General features: G+C 35.2%; 1 protein-coding gene across 5 annotated transcripts; it reads left to right on the top strand.

The window, feature by feature from the left end:
- The first annotated feature begins 176 nt into the window (after positions 1-176).
- Positions 177-21,118, top strand: LOC134846871 (septin-7-like). 5 transcript variants are annotated; one of them, XM_063864277.1, is made up of 14 exons: positions 839-1,296; positions 1,746-1,948; positions 3,928-4,033; positions 9,103-9,305; positions 9,792-9,903; positions 10,152-10,340; positions 10,780-11,056; positions 12,366-12,557; positions 12,897-13,125; positions 13,714-13,804; positions 16,762-16,959; positions 17,158-17,512; positions 17,762-17,782; positions 20,353-21,118. In XM_063864277.1, exons 1-14 carry the CDS (start codon positions 1,053-1,055, stop codon positions 20,387-20,389), a joined length of 2,457 nt encoding a protein of 818 aa, XP_063720347.1. In that variant the 5' UTR covers positions 839-1,052; the 3' UTR covers positions 20,390-21,118. The 5 variants fall into 5 exon arrangements, with proteins under 5 accessions (XP_063720352.1, XP_063720347.1, XP_063720348.1 ...); XM_063864281.1 differs by lacking the exons at positions 839-1,296; positions 1,746-1,948 and adding exons at positions 1,974-2,541; positions 2,647-2,772; XM_063864282.1 differs by lacking the exons at positions 839-1,296; positions 1,746-1,948 and adding an exon at positions 177-692.
- Positions 21,119-21,406: the final 288 nt, after the last annotated feature.

The raw sequence follows: 21,406 nt of genomic DNA on the forward strand, positions 1-21,406 counted from the left end.
CGATATCACTTTGGCCGGACTTCCAAAACATAGATCGCAGATGAAATGCTCTCGAATTTTATCCGTAAAGCGTAAGTTAAGCGCTTTTGAAACGGTTCATTTATTTCTAGCACGAAAACAAACAAATTAAAAAAAACACCATAGCACTTCATTTCACTTCACTTTTTGGTTACAAACTAAAGGAATATATGGAAATTAGTCCTAATTTTCTGAAAGTTAATTCATCTTTCTGTGACTGTGGACATATATGGTACACTTGGTTTGAAAATTGTTAGCTTCATGTACTGATCATTCGATTTTCTTGTGCATTTTTCTCCGCTCTGTGGGGGTATCCCAACTAAAAGTTTAATTCAGAGTTGCAAACAAGCTAGTTAAATGTTCACAAAAAAAGAAAATTCACTCTTGTCTCGGTTGGTTATCAGATTTGATATGGTTTTCTGCAGTTGTATATTGACTGACTGTTCTCTTATATCTTAAGGTGTAATTTGGCATAACCGGAACTCCATCATAATTAGCAGATGTCACATAAATTGCCAGCAAAATTCGACACTTGACGATCGTTGGTACTCTGATGCGATTTTTGTCTCAGCGATAAAAACATTTTCTTTACATTTTAATATGTTTATGAGCAGACTAGACTCATAGAGTTATAGTACTTCTTACCGTCGGCGCTTGTCAGTTATCGGAATTTGGTGAGTGTATTTTTTACTTGATACAGCGAGTCGAGCGTGCAGATATATTAGGTTCAAATTATAGCCCACGCGCAAGTGTACTAGTTTTGCATCATAAAAGCAGCTGTAGTTTTGGGTTTATTGCGAAGTTCGGTCTCAATTAAAAACTGCTTAACATGAATTTTCAGGTGCAATGACTTTAATTTTAATCAGAAGTCTATCTTTTGAAGATATTTGTTGTTTGGGTCAAATGATTTAAAGTCACGTCTACAATTTGTCAAGATCGGGGCATTTTTTGGGGTCTTTCCCATTTTCGGTCCTCGCCTAAATTGTCCCTAAGTGCACAATTGAGAAAACTTCATTTCACAACAATCATCCACAATGAACAACGGAAGTTCCGACACGCACCATTCTGTTCACGATCCCTCATCTCATCAGTTCACGCCCACCGAGCTTCACATCTCAACCGGGGAGAGTAATGGCACATCAGGGATAGCAGGGGGAGGGGATAACCCGACTGCTGCTGGGTTTGACACGGGGCCTTCTTTCAGTGAGGCGAGGAAGGCATTCCTCAGTCGAGCCAACAACCCAACTCAGGGAGCTGCCGCTACTTCGCCCAACGCAGGTTAGTCGTCAGTGCACCAGCGGATTTAGGGGATTTGACCCCCTGCCGACCCAAAGGGTCCCCCTTTGTTACTATTTTGAGAAATACTAATTTTGAGCCAAAATATACTAATTTTGAGGTGGAGTGCGCACCGAAAAAACGATTTTTTACCAAAGTTTTCAAAAAGGCCTTGAAACGCCTAAAATTCTGTAAAAATGGGGTCTTTATAGTGATTTGGGAGAGCTCAGGAAATCAATTTGGTCGGCCTAAAAAGAGTCGACAAAATTTTCGAAAATCCGCCCCCCTCGAGAAAATCCTAGATCCGCCCCTGCGTCAGTGATAGCTTTATCTTTAGCTAGGTCATATGGAAGCTATTTCTTTACCCTAGTGAGTAAATTTTGCCTAATGAGGTTTCGAACCCAGTATCATAATTTTGCTTTTGAGATTATTAAACGACTTTACTGTTTTAGATTCAGGAAGTGCCGGCGGTATCCAATACAGAAAACAACCCTCTGGACAGAATAGCAATAGAAACAGTGCAATCTATGACAACAAAGTCACAATGCCAGCTCCCTCCTCAAACGCACCTCACTCGAACAGTCCCAGGAATTCGCTATATGAACAAATGGGAAAAGGGGCGGGACACTCGTCGGCCTTTGAACCAGTCGGAAAAGTTTGTATCTCGGTGTAACAGTAGCGCTATTTCCGTTTCAATGTAACTTATGACATGAAGATTTTGATATCTAATGTATGCAAAGAAGCGGTTATTAGCTGGCAACGCTGTTTATTAGCTGGCAACAAAGAGCCAATTTTTGTATTGGCCTTTTATCGCAAACGTCAGTAGTTTTTTTTCCGGAAAGTTTTCTTGAATTTTTGTTTTAAAAATTAATGAAGCAATCAGCTTTCGCTAACAGCTTTCTATTAGCTATCTGTTGAGTTTTCCTTTAATTTTGAATGTTTCTGTCCGTCAATACTACGCCTATATATGACGAATCGCTGCCCACACGTTTTTTTGCAACTCAATTTATGTATCCCTGGATTTTTATGTTTGTATCTGTTCACTTGATAGAATGTAATTTCACCGGCTAATTGTATTTTCAGTTATTGCATGATTGATAATTCTGAATGGGCGCAATTATCAAATGCCTGAATTTTTGAATTGTGCAGCAGAAAATTGACCTTTGGCCTTCACTCAAATCACCTATGCATTTCTTCGGCGGCACCTGAAAATCATTGTTATTTGTTATTTCACGCACCAAAGTTTCGGTATTAACCTTAAATTTGATCATTTTATAAATAATTGTGGCGCATTTTCAATTTTGGCTGCAAAAAGTATACTTAATGTTATTGCTTTTATAAATACGTCAACAGGTTTGAAACTGTGTCGATAAACCAGGAGAAGAAACAATTCAAGTATTTTCTCAACAAACCATCTGTTGACCGCATTGTCCAAGGCACAAAGACGTAACGAAGACAGAAGAAACGACATTTATGAAGGTTTCTGAAATGAAAATTTAAGTCGTGTCCGCTTGAAATTGCTTTGTACATGTGAATGACTATGCGTAATTGTGCAGTGCATGGTTTGATTGAAACTTACCTCTTTGAGTCGAGGTATTGGAGCAATCAGTCTTGACTAACCCTTTGATTGATCCTTAATCGGCTTGCATGCTTGGTCCTGTTTGATACTTATCATTTATTACATATCTTGACTCAATTCGCCAAATGGCTAAACATTTGTGATCATCGGCTTAAGCAAATCGATTTATTGCAAATTGCTGAATAGTCGAATTTTCAATAATATTACAGTTTCAAAATGACTGAACTGAAATAATAGGCATCCAGTTTTTGCAACAATAATTTATTCATTATTTATTTCGACAGTTTTGGGGGGTAACGTTAACGATTTGAACATTTTGAAATGACTTCATATCGTCTTAATTCGACATCCAATCAGAATCGAGAAGACGAAGACAGTCGCAGTAGTTTGTTCCGAAGACGAAACTATTACGATAGAGCGGACTGTTCGAAAGAAAGCAGCGAAGAGTTCTCAAACTACAATGTAGGCGACAGTTTCAACAAGTCTTCTTCGTCTAATGATCGGGTTGGGAGATATATGAGTAATGGTAGTAGTGTTAGTAGTGGAGGCGGGGGAGGGGATCGAAATGGGTACATTGGGAAAAGTGGGGACAGAAATACAGGTGTGAGGGATGTCGAGTTCTCAATGTTGTCTTCTAGACTCCGAGGGAAGGTTAGCTTCCGGTTGTTTTCTCGAGCTTCAATGAAATTTTTGAATAGCATTTTATCCAGCATTTGAAGATTTTTTTCATTCTTTTTTATGAGAACAGTAAGAAATAAGGTAAACGTTTATCGTCAAGTATTTTGCATGCAATTAAAACCAAATTGCAGCTTTAAACATTACTATTCGAATCGCACCTAAGCGGCATGCTTTTGAGTAACTCCACAGGAAAACGCTTGAATAGCACAAAATCATCAAACATTTGTTAATGCTTAATCTCTGCTTTAAAGCGAATATTGAGATGCTTTAAATACTGTCCTTGTGAATTTCCCTTTACGTGTTGCAACTAACCCTATTTTCGTTTATTTTCAAAAAAATGAAACTAAGCTAAAAATTGTTAATACGCTTTTTTGTAGCTGAAAACATCGGAAAGTAATGACCTCAAGATGTCTTCAAGTGTGAAAGGATACTCGAACGGGGACTCCGGATTCACAGAAAACAACAACAGTCTCTACTCCTCAGGTCAGTGATGATGATCGACCATTATATCATATTTACACAAGCAAACTCTTGTGTAATGGTGCGAGTTCATTTTTCGAATCGCACATTTTGTATCCATTTTATATATAAGCAAAGCGTAGTGTTTAATTACGAAGAATTTTTTCTAATCTAAGTCGCAAATGAAAGTGCTCATTTGGTGGCACTGTATTTCAATTTAATCATATTTAAGCTTACTTGAGCATAAAAAATTTAATGCTATATGTTGCTGCTTTTTTGGCTAGTGTTAGGTCCTGTTCGAGAAAAATATGTATTATGAAAATATTTGGGAATTGTTGTTTTTCGCTTTTTTTGCGACGCTTTGGAACATTTTGGCAGAAATTTCTAATTTTCTCAAAAACTACTGTACCGATTTTTAAAAAAAAATGGTACAAATGAAAAATCGACAGCTCTTCTATGTTCCTGCATATTTCGCTGGATTCTTTTCATTTTACCTGACGTTCTACTGCCTTCAAAAGTTCTAGTAGGGGGATTTTTAACCTATTTGTTTCATTTTTTTCATTTTCTCAAATATTAAATGCTCAAATCTGAGATGAAGGTTTCAATCAAAAGAAAAAACTGTTGGGATTTCCCCTTCCCAAACGACTTTTCCTTAAATTCCGAAAATTGTTATTGCCTCAAAAATCCATGTTTACATTTTGGTTAATTCTCAAAATCTACCCTGCCAAATAGGAGAACAATTGTTTAACCAAAAGAAAAAAATCAGTTATCCGAATCTTACCTGCGCAAGCTACTTATCTGCGTTTTCGAAAAAAAATATGGCCTTAAAAAGTCCAGTTCTTAAGTTTTGTCCGTTTTTTTGGAATGTAATTCTTTTTTTTTTTCAAAAATTAACCGGCTGATTCTGGGGTTGATAGTTCATTAAAACTAACTTGATGCTTAGATTTTACCTGCGTAATCTGTTTTACCCTGTTTCTTGTAGAAAAGCTGATATGGACTTCGGAAACATTCCTTCATAAATTTTTAGCTTTTTTTAGAACTTTTGTCACTATTCTCGATAAATACTAGCTAAATCTGTTATAAAGGGTTCAATCTAAAAAAATCAAGGTGCAAATAGTCCATTTTTTTGAAAATTTCAAAGTTTACGCATTTCCGTATCAGTACAATATATGGTTAAAATTATAAGAATAAGTAAATCCAGCATTAGCTGGGCCATTATTTAACTTCCAAGCGTATGTGGCGCAGATGTGAGAACGTGATACTCCTAATCCCAATAAAAGTTTCAAGGTGTTTTTTTTCATTTTTTCCTTATTTCACTTTTTGCCTGTTTCAGCTTTTTTTGCATCTTCCTCGCTTGTGTTCGCGAAGCGCAGCTTCACTTCTGTGTCAGTTTTTGTATCTGTCTACTGCTCAAGTAAGATTCTGTGATTCAATATTATGTGTTTTTTAGAGTTATGTAGTCAATCGTTTTTTCAGTTTCCTTGATTTCCGTTGGCTATGGTTTTAAGACAAATTCTTTCACGGGCATTTGCTGTTTTCTGTCTGAAGTGCTTTTGTTCCGGCCATTGAAAATAGAGAGGAACTTTGTATTCGGGTGTTATAGTCTTTTTCTGTTTTTTTTCCGCGCAAAATCTTGTACCACAAATAATTATCGGACTGGGTTGAGTGATATATCATATTAAAGCCTTTCCTTTCAGTCGTCATTCGAACGACTTTTGATAATTTCCCAAAATAATTTTCGTGTTGAATAATTAGTTTGAAACTTTTAGTTGAAACTGAAACTAGTTTTGAAAGCTATTATAAGCACTTCTCTCTGGCAAGAAAATATTTTAAAAAATTCAAAAAAAATGATTTTTTTTTTCATTAAAATATTTTTTTTTTATTTTTTTTGTTCATTAATATTTTTTGAATGTCGATTATGCCTATTTTACTAACTTTTTATGCACTTTTTTATCATCACAGCATATGATAAAACGACACTTATTTAAAGAACTTAATGATGTAAAAAAACTTTCATTTAAAAATTTTATGAATATGGTTGGAACATTCTGTGCTACCTGCACAGCAACGAGCTTTCCTTGTTTTCATTTAAATTCATTTGAATTTGAATGATTTAAATTCAATTTTTAATTAAATTATACTGAAGCGATTACCTATTCGCCCAGTTTTCTCTAATTGGATTATTTTTTATTATATAAATTGAAAAGGTTCTTGAATCTGAAAGAGATTCAACTTGAGTTGTTTTTTGAATTTCGAAAGACGAAAAATTCATTGGAATAAGTCCTTCGTTTTTTTTTTGGTTTATTCTGTTCTATGACAGTTTTTTTTCTAATTTTGTTGGCTATGTTTAAGGCGCGTTTAATTCTGCCTGGTGTTTTATAAGAGGTTTGTGCATTGGAAGACAGCGAGGTGGCATTGCACAGTCGTGAAAGCAAAAATTCGTTTGTAGAGGTCTTTGGTTCAAATCTCGTACGACTGATAGCTTATTAAGTCTCGATGAACGAACTGAAGACAGTTTTATAGGTCAAATTTTTTTTATCTATTGATTCAGTTTTCTCTATGTGGGTTAATTTTATCACAAAATTTTCCATCATTATTCGCGCTTGCAATCCGAAAGTTGAGTTTAAGAGGTGAGTCAGTATTTTTTTGTTATCCTTGCGTTAACTGGCACTTCTTTCACTTGCGAAAGCAAAAGACTTCGAGTCGGGAACTGGACTTTTTTTTGCAGTCAACAACTTTTCTTTACTCTGCCGACATTCTTACATGCTTAAAGGCTGATATGCTCAATTTGACATCGTAGTTATTTTTTAAAATATATTGTTCGAAAAAATGTTGATTTTTTTTCTGACTTGTGGTCGGCCTAATTTATATCGGCTGATTGTCCTTTATTTTCAAATGCATTTCATATTATCTGGTAAGCTTTTTAAATGGTTGTTTTTCAAAGCTTTTTTTTTTTAATGATTCAAACAGTTTTTACTAAGATTGAAAGTTGCTCTGTAGTTTGTAAATTTACCAACTCTGATTTATAGTAATTTTGATAATTTAGATTTTTTTCGGTTGAGGATTCGGCGTATGTTATATCGGCCTAGTCAATTTATTTTAATTGCTTTCGTCTGCTTCAGGAGGGATGGGTCGTAAGAGTTATACTTTTTTATAGCTTCAATTTTTTTTGTCTACAGTTTAGTTTTCGGCTTGATGAGCATCGACCCAAGCTTTTTTGCTTTTGTAGCCGCTCTGTAATTGTTTCTCAATGCTATGAAGACTGTTGATGAACGTCGTCCGAGACAGAGGTATAAAATATTTGATATAGTTTTTTAGACTTAAATCAGGTTATTTTGTCAGCTTATTCTTTTTTGGAAAGACTTCCTTCTTTTTTCAACATATTGTAATACTATGTTTTTATTGTATCGCTAGTCAATTCATGTTGCGCAATTTTTTTTGCTTTTTCTTGGTTCAGCGGGATCGTAAAATTTCATAATAAATTTTATAGCCAAAATATGTATTATGTCTAGAGTTTCGTTTTCGGCTCGATGAGGATCGATCCAAGTTTTTTCGCCTTATTTTCCGCTCGGTCATTGTTTTTCAATGCTTTTAATGGCTGTTTATGAACATCGTTTGAGACAGCGACTTTTTCGGATTATTTTTTAAGCTTGTTTTTTTGGAAAAAGAAGACTTCCTTTTTTTCATTATCTTGTAATACAACATTTACGCTTGCGACTAGTAAGCGTTATCAAATGGAATATAGACACTTTTTTCGGGTTGAAAACTAGTTTTAAAAAATTCTGTTGAATCGCTTATGATGCTGCTGATATGCTCAATTTCATGAAAATTCAAATTGAACTTTCGGGTACTAGTTGCTACTCATGCTATATCTAGAACTCAAACTTTTGTATGTATAATTATTTAGTTTTGATAGTTATTTATCTTGATGATTTTTCGGTTTCATGCTTGTCGACTTAAGCTCTGTCAGTTTAGTTTCCATATTATTCAGTCTACCTTTGCATGCGCTACTTCTAAAGCTATCTTGGGTTCTATGTTGGCGTTACGTGAAATTTTTTTTTATGTATTTAACGAAAGTTTTTGGCTGAGTTTCAGCTTATTAGATATCGGCTTCAATTCTGGCGCCTTATTTATCATTTTTCCTTAAAGTACCCGGTAGTACTTTTGAGATCAAAAAGACTCTGGCACCAATTTTGTGAATGCCTAATTTCAAACACGAAAAAAAATTCTTTTTTATTTTCTCGTTTTTCTACTTCCACCTTTAATTGTAACATAGTTATAAGTGCTGCTTGCTAATTTTTCAGCGTCATGATGCACTCATCCTATAATTATTGTATCGCAAGTGGTGCAAAGCTCAGCTTCGCCTCTGTGTTTAATGGTATCGATAGGCAATTTATGTTGCGCAGTTTCAAGGGCGAAATGTTTTTATTGCTTTTGATTAATTCAGGAGTGATGGGTAGTAAAAATGTTTATAACTAGAGTATTTTTGTTTACAGTATCGTTTTCGGCTGAACGAGGATCGACTTGAATTTTTTCGCTTTAGTTGCCGCTCGGTCGTTGATTCTTAATGCTTGTTGAAACTGTTTATGGTTATCGTCCGAGACAATAAAAAGTATTTTCTACTTTTTTCAAGTTATTTTTTCAGCTTAATTTTTTTGGAAAAAAAACTTTCTTTTAACCTTTCCAATATTTTGTAATGCTGTGTTTTAATTGATTCGCAAGTGTTGCGAAGCTAGACTTTGCCTCTGTGTCGAAATCCTTGTTGGCTTTTTTAGTAATTTTAGTATAATTGATCTCATTGTTCAACTGCTGCTTTAGCTGCTAGGGCGGTTTATTTCAAAATTAATATTCTGGCCACTCTCTAAGTGGAAATGAAGTATGGTTGGGCGTGTTTTTTCCTCACGCGATCGAATGTGGCTTTTGTTACATTAAATCACGCTTTCATGCACGCTGATCTCTTTTCCGCATACATAGTTTTTGTTATAGCCATTTAATTATAACTATTAGTCTGTCAAAAAACTTCAGTGGTACAAAAAATGTTCAGCGTAAATATGTTTATCGAGTTAATCTAACTTTCGATTTTTTTGCCTCAGGTCTGAAGAGAGACAATTCAGACAGCACCATAGCATCATCAGATATGGAATCAGTTGCTCCTCAAAGCAGTGTGTACAGTGCTGATTTGGCGGGAAGACAGGGATCGGAGATGACAATCAATAGTGGACAGTTCTCGCTAGCATCTAGTGTTGCCAGCACGCCTATGCACATGGCTGCGGGAGGTCAAATATCTAAACAGAAGGTATAATTTATAAGGCTTTAAGTGGTTTTGTTTGAAAAACAAAACAATATCGCGCATTAGAGTGCAATATCTGGTTTTTTACCAGATGTGTGACACCAGTTGTTCTTAATCTATTATCTGGGATCCTTTCATGTGGCTTAGAGGGGATTTTCATGTGGTTTTAATCGAAACATCAAATGATTGTAATGGCATCTTTTTATGAGTTGATATGAAAGATCTTTCTTATGTTAAAGCCTTTCTTATTTTTCCCCAAAGATTTAATCCATAAGAAAAGCGTTCTAATTTTCTACTAGTTGGTTTCAGCCTCGATAATTTTAAATCAGACATTGTTATATGAATTATTTCGTATTAAAGGCTTTTTCTACTTTTCGTTGATAATCACTAATGAAGGGTTACCCTTGGCACGGGGATGAGAGCCCTTTATTATAAGAACCATCACTCTTGGACATCTTGTCAGAGAGTGTTTGAGGATCTGTTGTGTTGCAGTACCAGTCGATGGAGTCTGTGGGGGCGAATGAAGTGGGTCTGAGGGAGTTGTCCAATCAGATCAGACGCAGGTTCGTCCGAGACCAGTTCCGATTCAACGTCATGGTTGTCGGTAAGAAGCAGAAATATCTTATTCTCTATTGTTCATGCTGAATCATTGCTATTTTTAAATCTTTCACTTTGTTTTCAGATTTTTTTGATCAGGTTTATGTTTCACAGATCTCAATATCATGTAATCGAACACTTCGCAATATAGCTCAGCGATATTCTGAGAATATCGAAAGATAATAACATTTACATGGATCTCCTGGGTTAAAAGTTGATGTAATGAAAAGTTATATTTTGTTCTGTGTGTTACAGGTGAGACTGGTCTTGGTAAGTCGACATTCATCAACACCCTCTTCTACTCCACAATCTACCCAGCAGACCCGAACAGTCGCTCCTCGCAATCAGAAGACGGCAAGAACTGCGTCGTTCCCTCATGCTTCGACAGGTGGAACAAAACAGTGAAGGAAAGCAACGACAAACAAAACATAGCAAATAACTCTAGTACGTTTTTAATTATCTGTCGTAACCTCTTTTTTATCGAGGCTAGTTCAAATACAGACTATTTCTTCGCATCTCGCTCATTTATCATTTAGCTAATTACGCTTGCGAATATCAAATCGTGTGAATATGAATTAGCTTTTGTTTGAACCTGAATAGGATTAGGATTGGTTCTGGTTATGATAATTGTCGTTTCGATTGATAACTGACAAGTGTGACAGGCTCATAATTTATAGGATACATGGTACTAGCAGGATGTGTATGGAGCGTTTCCTTGTTCAATTAAAAACTTATTTTAACGTCTTACTGAAAGAAATGAAAGCGGTTCGATCTGAAGAAATGAACGTCTCCTAGTGTACTGGTGGTCCTTTCCTTCGTAGTGGACATTTTTATTGAACTAGGTATATCATTAACTAGGTCATATTCGTTATATCATTTCCAGGTACTGCTGCCTCTTCCGCCGGTTCTAAACCGAAGTCATCATACGGGTCATCGGTGCCCTCCAAAGGTCCCTCGAATCCCTTAGTGACTCCAATGAACAAACTAGCCTCACAGACCTCCCCGAAGCCAGACGACAGTAACTCTATTGGGTCTACAAGTGGTGTTGTGCAGTGGAGTGTGAATGACTTCCAATGTGTGATGACCGAGGGAAATGCGAAAATGACCCTTGGCTTGATTGATACGCCAGGATTCGCGCAGTTCTTGGACAATTCTAAATGGTGAGTTATATGGTAATCTGAATATAGTTCTTACCCTTCTGATAAGCAAGGGTATTGCAATCGAGATTTTTTTCTGTAAACAATTTTGTTCACAGGACACTTCTCATCTGGACTCATTTCTTTGAAGCCTCTTAGCAACCAATTTACCGCTACAGATATATTTTTTGCTTGTTGGGATTATAAATCGCAAATTGCCTCCTTCGACGAGCGAATTTTTTTTATGTGCGTGTGTGTTTTTGCATTTTGAGGGTAAGGGATCTTAATAACTTATAAAAGTCATAAAATTTTGGCTTAATAGTATAAACTCTCTTTTTTTTCAAACCTAAGTCGCAAATATTATTATTGTTCCGACGCAAATATTGTTGTGACAAAATGTGTTCATTTTGAAAGTGTTCATTTTGATCAATAACCAGCTATTAAGTACAGACAATGCTAAGAATATTAACGCAGACTATTATATTACAAATAGCACTTTAGCTTTAAGGGATCATGGGTCTGTAGCGTATAGGTAGGGAAGAGGACCCGCAACAAAAAAAGAGGGTTCGAACCTGGGCAGGGTCAGATGTTTTTAATGAACTTTTTCGTATACTAGCTAAAATGCGTCCGCTCTATAAACTGAGGCATATAAGTTAGCAATTTTTTTTTAAATTGACTGGTCCTGCTAATGCGTCATAATTGGCTTGCGTCTCTTGGCAATTATGTAGACTCATAATTGGCGTGCGTCACTCAAGAAGTTTTGAGCGTGTGTGTTTTTGAAGGCCAGGGGATTTTTTCGGCCTATTTTATATCCGCTTAGAGGCCTCATATTGTTTCCTTTGACGGGCGAATAAAGTGTGTCTGTGTGTGTTGAGGGTGAGGGGACCTAATAAATTTTTATAATCTTGTTCATTTTTTTCAGCTTAAAGGATTTTTGCTAAGGTGTTTTCCGTTTGTTACCGCTTAATAAATTTTTTTTCGATGCGAATTTTACATTCTATTGTCCTGGCTGGTTTTGCGTTTAAAAGTAGCTCTATGCATTTTGATAGATTAGTTTTTTTGAATTTTTTATTCAAGCGGCTTTCTTGTTTTGTATCGCAAGTGGTGCGAAGCGAAGCTTCGCCTCTTAATTTATTCTTGCAATTAGCGAGCTTTATTTGATTTTGTAACTACCTAGGTTCAGTTTTAGGGATTCAGAAAATATATTCCTTGTGTTTTGAAAACGTTGTTATCCATCTTCGTATGATTTTGGATTGTGAATTCATGATTGTATTTATGACTATTTGGTTAAAGATTTTTAAACGTTTTTGTTATAGCTCAGTTTTTATTATAGCTCAGAGCCCTTAGTAGAATACATCAACAAACAGTTTGACCGATATATGACAATCGAATCCCAAATCGACAGGTCGAACAACAAGGAGAATTCAAAATACTCAAAGTCATCGACGGGACTGAGTACTAAGTTACAAAATGACCCTAGAGTTCACTGCTGCATCTACTTCTTGTCTCCTCAGAATCCGCACAGGTTAGCGAGTCATTTCCGTAGTTTATCTGCCCCTCAATCAAAATGTCGCTGGTTCGAGGTCTATCATAATCTGTGTTTGTTGCTTTACTATCTTTGCCAGCAACAAAAAAAGTTAACATAATTTTTTTTCGTCTTCAGAAGCAACCATAGTGACATGCTTCAAATAGCTGAACATCCCGCGTCGAGTTAAGTTCTCAGTTAAAAAAAAAACAATTGAAAACTTAAATTGCAGAACGGAAATCTCAGAACCTTTTGGTTCTTCATTCGTTTCCGATAAGAACTGCCTTGATCTGTTTTGATAAAGTTGTTTCAATTAAGAAAAGTGTAATTTATGAACAGGTTAAAAGCTGTTGACGTTGAGGCAATGAAGAGTCTAGGCGACAAAGTGAACTTGATCCCTGTAATCGCAAAAGCAGACACTCTTACTCCAGAGGAGCTGAAAGATTTCAAAGCGATGGTCTTGAAGGAACTAGATACGCATGGAATTAAATTGTTCCAGATCCCGGAAGTTTCAAGTTTACAGCAGCAGTTAGATCCTGAGTTAGGACCCGAGAATAAGAAATACAAGGTACAGTGTTGTGTAATATTGTCAGTGCGAAACCCTAGTCTAAAGAGCTTCATCGAGAATTTCGTGAACTTTCTTTTTTAAGAGTAATGAACGTAGTGAAGACTCTTATATAGGTCTTGCTGATGTTATTTTGTTCTTTTTTCCAGGAAAAAGTCTTAAAATATTGATGCACTTAGGTATATATGCACTTTTTGAGTTCAATTGAAATTCATCTGCTGAAAGTGACTTAAATAGCACTCCACAAATACGAACGTGCAAATGGCGCTTAAGTTCGTGAATGATTTCTGGTTTCAAAAGTGGAATTTAATTTTTTTTAGATTTCCAGCCGAATAAAAATTTTACTTGTTGATCCAGTTTTTTCACGTTGGGTTAATGTTATCAAAAAAGCGCCAATCATAAATCGTTCTAGAAATTCAAAGTGCTTAAAGGCCATCTATTTTTTCTTCCAAATTTGGAAGTTGAGATTTTTTTAACAAAGTAAGTGTTTTTTTATGTTTACTTGCGTTCATTACTCTTAATCTTCGATTGGCTATGTTTGTCTATTTGCAATCAAAATCTGACAAAACATTCGTAATCCTTATGTTTTAGAGTCTCAGTCCATTCGCGGTATGTGGCAGCAATCATGCTCGATCGAAAGATGGACTCAGAGTGCGAGAGTACGCGTTTGGCACAGTAGAAAGTAAGGCCTTGATTTTGAGTTTGTATTTGGCCTTGCGATAAGCAAGGGTATTGTAATCAGATACTGGACTTTTTTCTCGCAAATAAATTTGTTTATAGACTGATCAATTTTGTAGGAACGGTGAGTTTTAAGACATGCTCAACTCTGAAAATTCAAGCAAAACTACCTCATCTAGGTAGTAAATATGGGGAGTACATTTCGGACATAGATTTTTTTTTCAAATGATTATTTTTTTAATAAATTTTTGCAAAAATTTAAGCTTGTTAGAAAGGTACTCTTACTTTTTTCAAAACAAAAGTATAAATGGGAAGATCGCCGACTCCTCTGTGTGTCTGCATAATCTCTAGTATATATTTTATACTTTACCGTACTGTCTACAGCCTTCGAAAAAATCTATGGGGGAAATTTGATTCTAATTTTTGGATTTTTTGTGTTTACTGAAAAACTATCCCAAATATGAGATTTGGGCTCATTGAGAAGATTTCCCAACCTGTTCTTTCACTCAAGCAAAACTACCCCATCTAGATAGTAAATATGGGGATTACGTTTCGGACATTGATTATTATTTCAAATGATTATCTTTTTAATAAATTTTGCAATATGTAAGCTTGTTGGAAAGCTACTCTTTCTATGTTCAAAACCAAAAGTTTAAATGGGTAGACCGCCCACTCCTCTGTGTGCCTGCATAGTCCCTAGTAAATATTTTTTACTTTACCGTACTGCCTACAGTCTTCGAAAAAGTCTATGGGTAAATTTGACTCTAATTTTTGGATTTTTTATGCTTACTGAAAAACTACTCTCCCAAATCTGAAATTTGGGTTCAATGAGAAGATTGGGTTGCACAAGCGGCTGCGCTGGAATTTTGTACACTGATGGTTCTGGCCATCGGAATAGTGAAATACGTGATTTTTTGACCGTCTTTTGAAATGTTTTGACTTTTCTCAGAAACTATTCTCCCAAATCATTAAGCAAAAATTCGTGAACGACTCTAGTTTCGAAAGTGGAATTTAGTTTTTAGATTTCCAGCGGAATAAAAATAGTACCTATTGATCCAGTTTTTTCAAGTTTGGTTAATTTTATCAGAAAAGTGCCAAATTTAACTTGTTCTAGAAATTCAAAGAGCTTAAAGGGCATCTTTTTTTTCTTTGAAATTCGATTTTTTCAAAAAAGCCAGTGTTTTTTCTGTTGCGTTCCTTACTCTTTTCTTTTCCAGCTATCAGTTGGTTATGTTCAGTTTCTTGAAAGTTCAAATAAAAATACTTGCAAGTTCATATAGAGTAGTAATTAAATTTTTCAAATTTAAATGTTGAAAAAATGTTGAGTTTTTCGAATTTGTGGTTTTCGTCTTTGTTTCACTCTTACTGGAAGTTGCTTTCTAGTTTCTTAATTTGCCAACTCTGATTCTTGATAATTTTAAACTTTTTTTCAACCAATTTAACTTGTTCTAGAAATTCAAAGAGCTTAAAGGGCATCTTTTTTTTTCTTTGAAATTCGATTTCTTCAAAAAAGCCAGTGTTTTTTTCTGTTGCGTTCCTTACTCTTTTCCACCTATCAGTTGGTTATGTTCAGTTTCTTGAAAGTTCAAATAAGAATTCTTGCAAGTTCATGTGGAGTAGTAATTAAATTTTTCAAATTTAAATGTTGAAAAAATGTTGAGTGTTTTTCGAATTTGTGGTTTTCGTCTTTGTTTCACTCTTACTGGAAGTTGCTTTGTAATTTCTTAATTTGCCAACTCTGATTCTTGATAATTTTAAACTTTTTTCAATCAATTTAACTTGTTCTAGAAATTCAAAGAGCTTAAAGGGCATCTGTTTTTTTCTTTGAAGTTCGATTTCTTCAAAAAAGCCAGTGTTTTTTCTGTTGCGTTCCTTACTCTTTTCTTTTCCAGCTATCAGTTGGTTATGTTCAGTTTCTTGAAAGTTCAAATAAGAATTCTTGCAAGTTCATGTGGAGTAGTAATTAAATTTTTCAAATTTAAATGTTGAAAAAATTTTGAGTGTTTTTCGAATTTGTGGTTTTCGTCTTTGTTTCACTCTTATTGGAAGTTGCTTTGTAGTTTGTTAATTTGCCAACTCTGATTCTTGATAATTTTTTATGATTTCTATTTCGGTTAAACAGGTTCAGCGTATGTTATGTGGGCTTAATCAACTTTTGTTGCGCAGTTTCAAGGGCCAATTTTTTTATTGTTTGTCTGTCTCAGAAGGAACGAATCGTAAAAACTATGCTTTAAAATTTTTATAGCTTGATCGTTTTATGTCTACAGTTTTGTTTTTGGCTTAACGAGCGTCGACCCAACCCAAGTTTTTTCGCCTTGATTGCCGCTCGTTCATTGTTTCTCTAGGCGTGTTTCTGCTGTTTATGAACGTTGTTCATGTTTTAATTGTGTCGCGAATCAATTTATTGTTGCGCAATTTTAAGAGTGAATTGTTTTTAATGCTTTTGCCTGTTTCAGGATGGATAGCTCTTAAAAATTCAACTTGAAAAAACTTCAACTTGAAATTTGTTATGTCTACAAATTTCCTTTTCCGCATAACGAGAGTCGATCCAAGTTTTTTGCCTTAGTAGCCGCTCGGTTATTGATTATCAATGCTTATTAAGGCTGTTTATGCACATCGTCCAAGACAAAGGTATGAAATTTAGGGACAAAAGGTATGGGATAAAGTTATGTAGATTTTTAGTAGTTTTTTTCGACTTTTTTCAAGTTATTTTTTCAGCTTAATATTTTGAACAAAAAATATCCCTCCTTTAACCTTTGTAATGCATTCCTTTGTAATTTTGTAATGCATTCTTTTAATTGTATCGCAAATGTTGCGAAGCTCTGCTTCGCCTCTGTGTATATTATTGCTACTTTTCCAAAACGATTCACAGGTCAAAAGGTGGAAAAGTCTGACCACCAGAATTGAGGGGAGGTGGATCCGTTATCTATGTTTTATTCGTTCTATCTTATCCGTTCTTAGTTGAGAACGAGGCACACAATGACTTTGTTGCACTGAGGAGTATCCTGATGCAGATCCATACATGGAACCTGATAGACAGCACCAGGGAGCAACACTACGAGAAGTACAGGAGCTCAAAGCTGGCATCCACCATCGGCTCTACAGCTGCATCTGCGCCAGGCACTGCTGGTGGAAAAGATGCATCGGGAAAAGCATTAGGTACAGTTGAACTTGATTTTGCTGTATAATTTTGCAATTTGTAACTTTATTTACAAAAAAAATCACTCTTCGGTCTCAAAAGTCGATTTTCTTTTTCGGTCCATTTTAGTGCAACTTTCGGCATTTTCTCCGTTTGCAATTTAATACCTGCATTTTGCTCATCTCTTGAATTAAAAATGAAGATAGATTTTGCCGTAGGTTCGAATCCCTCCGTCAACAAAGGTCCGCTAGCCATTTTGAGCGAGGAGAAAAAAGCACATGAGGAGCGTCTATCCAAAATGCAGGACGACATGCAACGCGTGTTTGAACAGAAAGTAGCCGAAAAAGAACGTCGCCTGAAAATGAAAGAAGACGAAATGCTTAGAAAACATGAAGAAATGAATCGTAATTTGGAAGCGCAACAGGCTGCATTGGCAGCAGCCAAAGATCAACACGAGAGGAATTTGCAAGCGTGGACCGAGTCGACGGCAGCAGCGGTGTCGGCAGCCAATCAGAATGCAGCTACACTCGGGTATCCGGGAGAGGCGGAGGGAAACTCAAGTGGATACGGAACGTAAGGATGTCTGAAATAGATTTCTAATTGCGGGAAAGTGCCGCTTCAAATTGGCTGCAAAACTATTTAATTATCTTCGGTGTGAAGATAAAAGCGTCAGTGACCGAAAATTTGTATGGTTTCTTTTGGAACCATGCAAATTTGATATTCATAGAGAATCCAAATGGGTTGAATTTCAGTTTTGGCGATTTCCTTTAAGTGAATTATCAAAACAATATAAATATAGTTATATAGATGTCGGAATTTTAGTGCGACAACTCCAAACTTCAGGTTTGTATTACAGCGCAGGCGGCGTCTGAATTGCGTAAATTTTGGCTTGAAAAAATACACTTGAATTGCTAAATTGTTTAAATGTAGCTTGTTATGAAACATCGGAATGCATAATGGAACACAGATTTTGAAATGAATGATTTGGTGTTATCATCATATCGTTTACTGGGCTGTTAGATTTGAGATAATATGGAGGAAAATTCTGGTTTTATTGTCAATATTGCTTATTGGGTTCTTAGTTTGGAAAGTTTTGGTTTCATCATCATTGCTTATTGAGCTCTTAGAATTGAAAAATGGTGACAAGTTTTAGTTAAATTATCATTATTGCTTATTGCGCTTTTAAATTTGAACAAATTGTGGTAAGTTTTAGTTTTATCATCATCGTTGCTTCTCGGGCTTTAAGTTTTGAAAAAATGGTGGAAAGTTTTGGTTCCATCATCAGTATTGCTGATTGGGATCTTAGATTTCAAAAAAGGTGGAAAACTTCAGGTTTTCATCAGAGTTGCTTATTGTGCTCCTGGATCTGGAAAAAGTCGAAAAAGTGAATCAAGTTTCAATGAACGTCGAAAAGACACTATATAGGTCTTCTTGATTTTTTTAATGAATAAGTTTTTAAATTGGTTCACTCAAAATATAAATTTTTCAAACTGAATTGATTTTTTCCCCAGCTTAACTCAAATGAATTTGCTCAAAAAAAACATTTTCAAAAAAAATTGTAGATTTTTTTTGCAGGTTTTTGCGGAAATTGATTTTCCGAGCTCTCCCAAAGCACTAAAAAGACCCTGTTTTGGCCGAATTTTCTGCGCCGCAGGAAAAATTTTTAAAAACCGGCCGAAAAAAGCGTTATTAGACCTTTTGGGAATTTTTAAATTTTGGGGGACTCTTTGGTTGGTGTGTGGGTCGAATCTCAGAGGGGAAAGTCTTTAAAAAATTTTTGGGCTAAAATTGACTTTTCGCTGTTTATTTTGTGATTTCTTTTTGAGTTCAGTTCATTTCCTTGGTTAAAATGAAGGCAAACTTCACTATCGAATAGCAAAATTGTTAAGGTCTCGAACAACGTGCGTGACCGACTTCTAGTTTCGAAAGTGCAATTTAATATTTCAGATTTCCCAGCGAAATATCTAAATTATTTATTGATCAATTTTTCTCAAATTGGGTTAATTTTATCATAAAAGTGGTCGGTCAGAAATTGTTCTATAATTTCATAAAGCTTAAATGCCACCCATTTTTTGCAAATTCCATTGTGAGATTTTTTAAAAAGTAAGTCAATATTTTTTCTGTTTGCTTGTTTTCATTGACTTGTTTTCAATTTTCTGTTTGATATAGTCGAAAAGTGTTTATTTTTTTCCACTATCTCCTGTAGTTCATGTAATTTTTTCCAACTGTATCTCTTGCGTAAGATTTTTGTGTAGCTCCAAAGGATGTTATCTATTTCCCTCTTATGGTACCTAGTTAGGAATAATTATCCCTGTAAAAACAATAATTCAAGGTTTAAGCAAATTTGACTTCTGTACCTTGAGTCCTCATTTTGCAATAGGTAGGATAGCTAGTAAGATTCGTCAAGTTTCTATAGTTTTTGAAATATTTTTACTGGCCACATTAGATGGAGTAGTTTTCATAGCAAACAATGCAGTTGTAGTAAATTAATGATTGATCTCATCATTTTAATCTAACCTTCGCAACATATAACCAAGTGTTTTTCCTCTTAATAACAGTTTCTCCTTTTTTGACACTCGGTGACAGTCGAACATCGAAACTTTTGTTTTTAGTTCGAAGAACATGTAAGTTAAAAACAATGCACTGGTCCAAAAAGAAGTCGATAAAATGATTCAACGCCGGTTTTTGCTTATTCGGCTCAAAATGATGCTCAAATTGCCGCATTTTGGTAATTTGTCTGATTTCAACCAATCGGTTTGTTCATTCAAATTTTTCAAGATTTGCAATTTTGGGCCGAAAAAGTACAAGACCCCCAATGCTTTCTATATATCTTCCTCATTTGTTTTTAAGTATGGTTGAGTAGCAAGCGTTATCAATATCTGTAGACTATTAGAGTTGGGTCTTTGTGTCATGGCCTGGACATGGTTGAAATCACTTCAGATGATTCTTCAGACAAGTGCATTGAAAGTTTCTGTTGGTCAAGCACTCTTGTTAGTTGCGTTGATTGCGTGAGGGGTTTTGCTATCCGGCTATTTCGTGATCATTAAGCGGAAATACTTCAAAAAGTTTGGCTGGTTAACGCCAAGATGTAACTTGTTCGGCCCAGTTAAGCATATCTCGAAATATAAAAATGAATAAGACGTGAAATGAAAATATTCTGATTCGCTGAAAAAATGAGCTCTCAGAGTATGTTGAGTCTCGTATTTAAATAAGTTGTACGATTCTCAATTTTTTGGCCGAATTAGTTTTAAAAATGTCTTCATTTTGCTCCTATAAGATAAACAGATTGTGATGAAGCTTCGCATTTGTATTATACGCTTTCGATTTATGCATACTGTCAAAAATGGAATATAACAATTTATGATTACGTTTATTTAGTTCTAATTTTTAAATCTGATTTAACTATGTTTCAGCTTGAAAGACAAAAAGAAGAAGTTATTCGGAAGATAAAGCAATACATCATCAGTGTCACAGATGAAAAATAATTTGAGATGGACTATGCCTTTTGATAATAATGCCAAAATTCACCATGCGCGTTGAGCCATGTCAAAGCGGAAGCCTCAGAAATGAATGATCCTGAACTCTTTCTGTTTTGGACTCATTGTTTCCTTCCACAAATATGCCTCAAAAATGTTATAATTTCTGCTCCTTTTTTCGATGAAACTGCGTAGCATGCGTGTTGCGTACTTATCCACTGAATGTTGCTACCCGAAATATCTATTTTGATTACCTAATTTGTGCAGTTTTTTGCATGATGTTTGTACCAAAGCGTACGGAGTTGCAGTCCTGAGGTCAATCAAGTGCAGATTTTCTTCAAAACTTAGATAATTATGTCGTAGTTTACGATTGCATTCTTATAATGCATGGTGCAATATATTTTAACAGCTAACTACTGTTCCTCACAATTTTGCAGCTTTTTGTTCGGCGGTAATAAATTTCAATGTCGAAAAATTTTGGTACTAAATTTGCAGTCCTGTAAGTTCGTTAAATATAATGAGTGACGATGTTGTTCTCGCAGTTGTGGTTGTCAAAAAGTTATTTACAAATAATTGCATAAATTATTCAATTAATTTCAGTTCATCTGGTTTGTCGTTTCATCTGTCTGCCCCATTTATTATTTTGTAAATTATCCGTACAATTCTAATCTAATAATTGTCATGCTCAGAATAATTTAATACTGTTTACAATTTTTTGACGAGAAATTTTGAGCATTGAGGGTTTGAAAAAATACAGGCGAATGTTTGGTTTTCGCACAGCTCTCCCAGAAGTCAATACTATATCGCAATTTATGAGGAGGGTGCGTCACTCACTTTTAAATACGTAACACGAGGACTGGAAAATTTTTTCCAACTGTCGATTCATTCAATGTACTTAAAAGCGGATTGATTGATTAACTAAAGCTTTGCGACGTAAGGTATTGCATAATTTTCTAACTAATTAGCAGCTTTAAATTTGGCTTTTTCAGGT

This window comes from Symsagittifera roscoffensis, chromosome 5, assembly GCF_963678635.1.
Source record: "Symsagittifera roscoffensis chromosome 5, txSymRosc1.1, whole genome shotgun sequence".
Lineage (NCBI taxonomy): Eukaryota > Metazoa > Xenacoelomorpha > Acoela > Convolutidae > Symsagittifera > Symsagittifera roscoffensis.

Excerpts from the sequence above, each read along its gene's own strand:
- LOC134846871 (XM_063864277.1), top strand. The coding sequence starts at position 1,053 with ATGAACAACGGAAGTTCCGACACGCACCATTCTGTTCACGATCCCTCA. Across the intron at positions 12,558-12,896 it reads TCTCCTCAGAATCCGCACAG|GTTAAAAGCTGTTGACGTTG; the intron begins GTTAGCGAGTCA and ends ATTTATGAACAG. Across the intron at positions 17,513-17,761 it reads AACTCAAGTGGATACGGAAC|TGCGACAACTCCAAACTTCA; the intron begins GTAAGGATGTCT and ends TCGGAATTTTAG.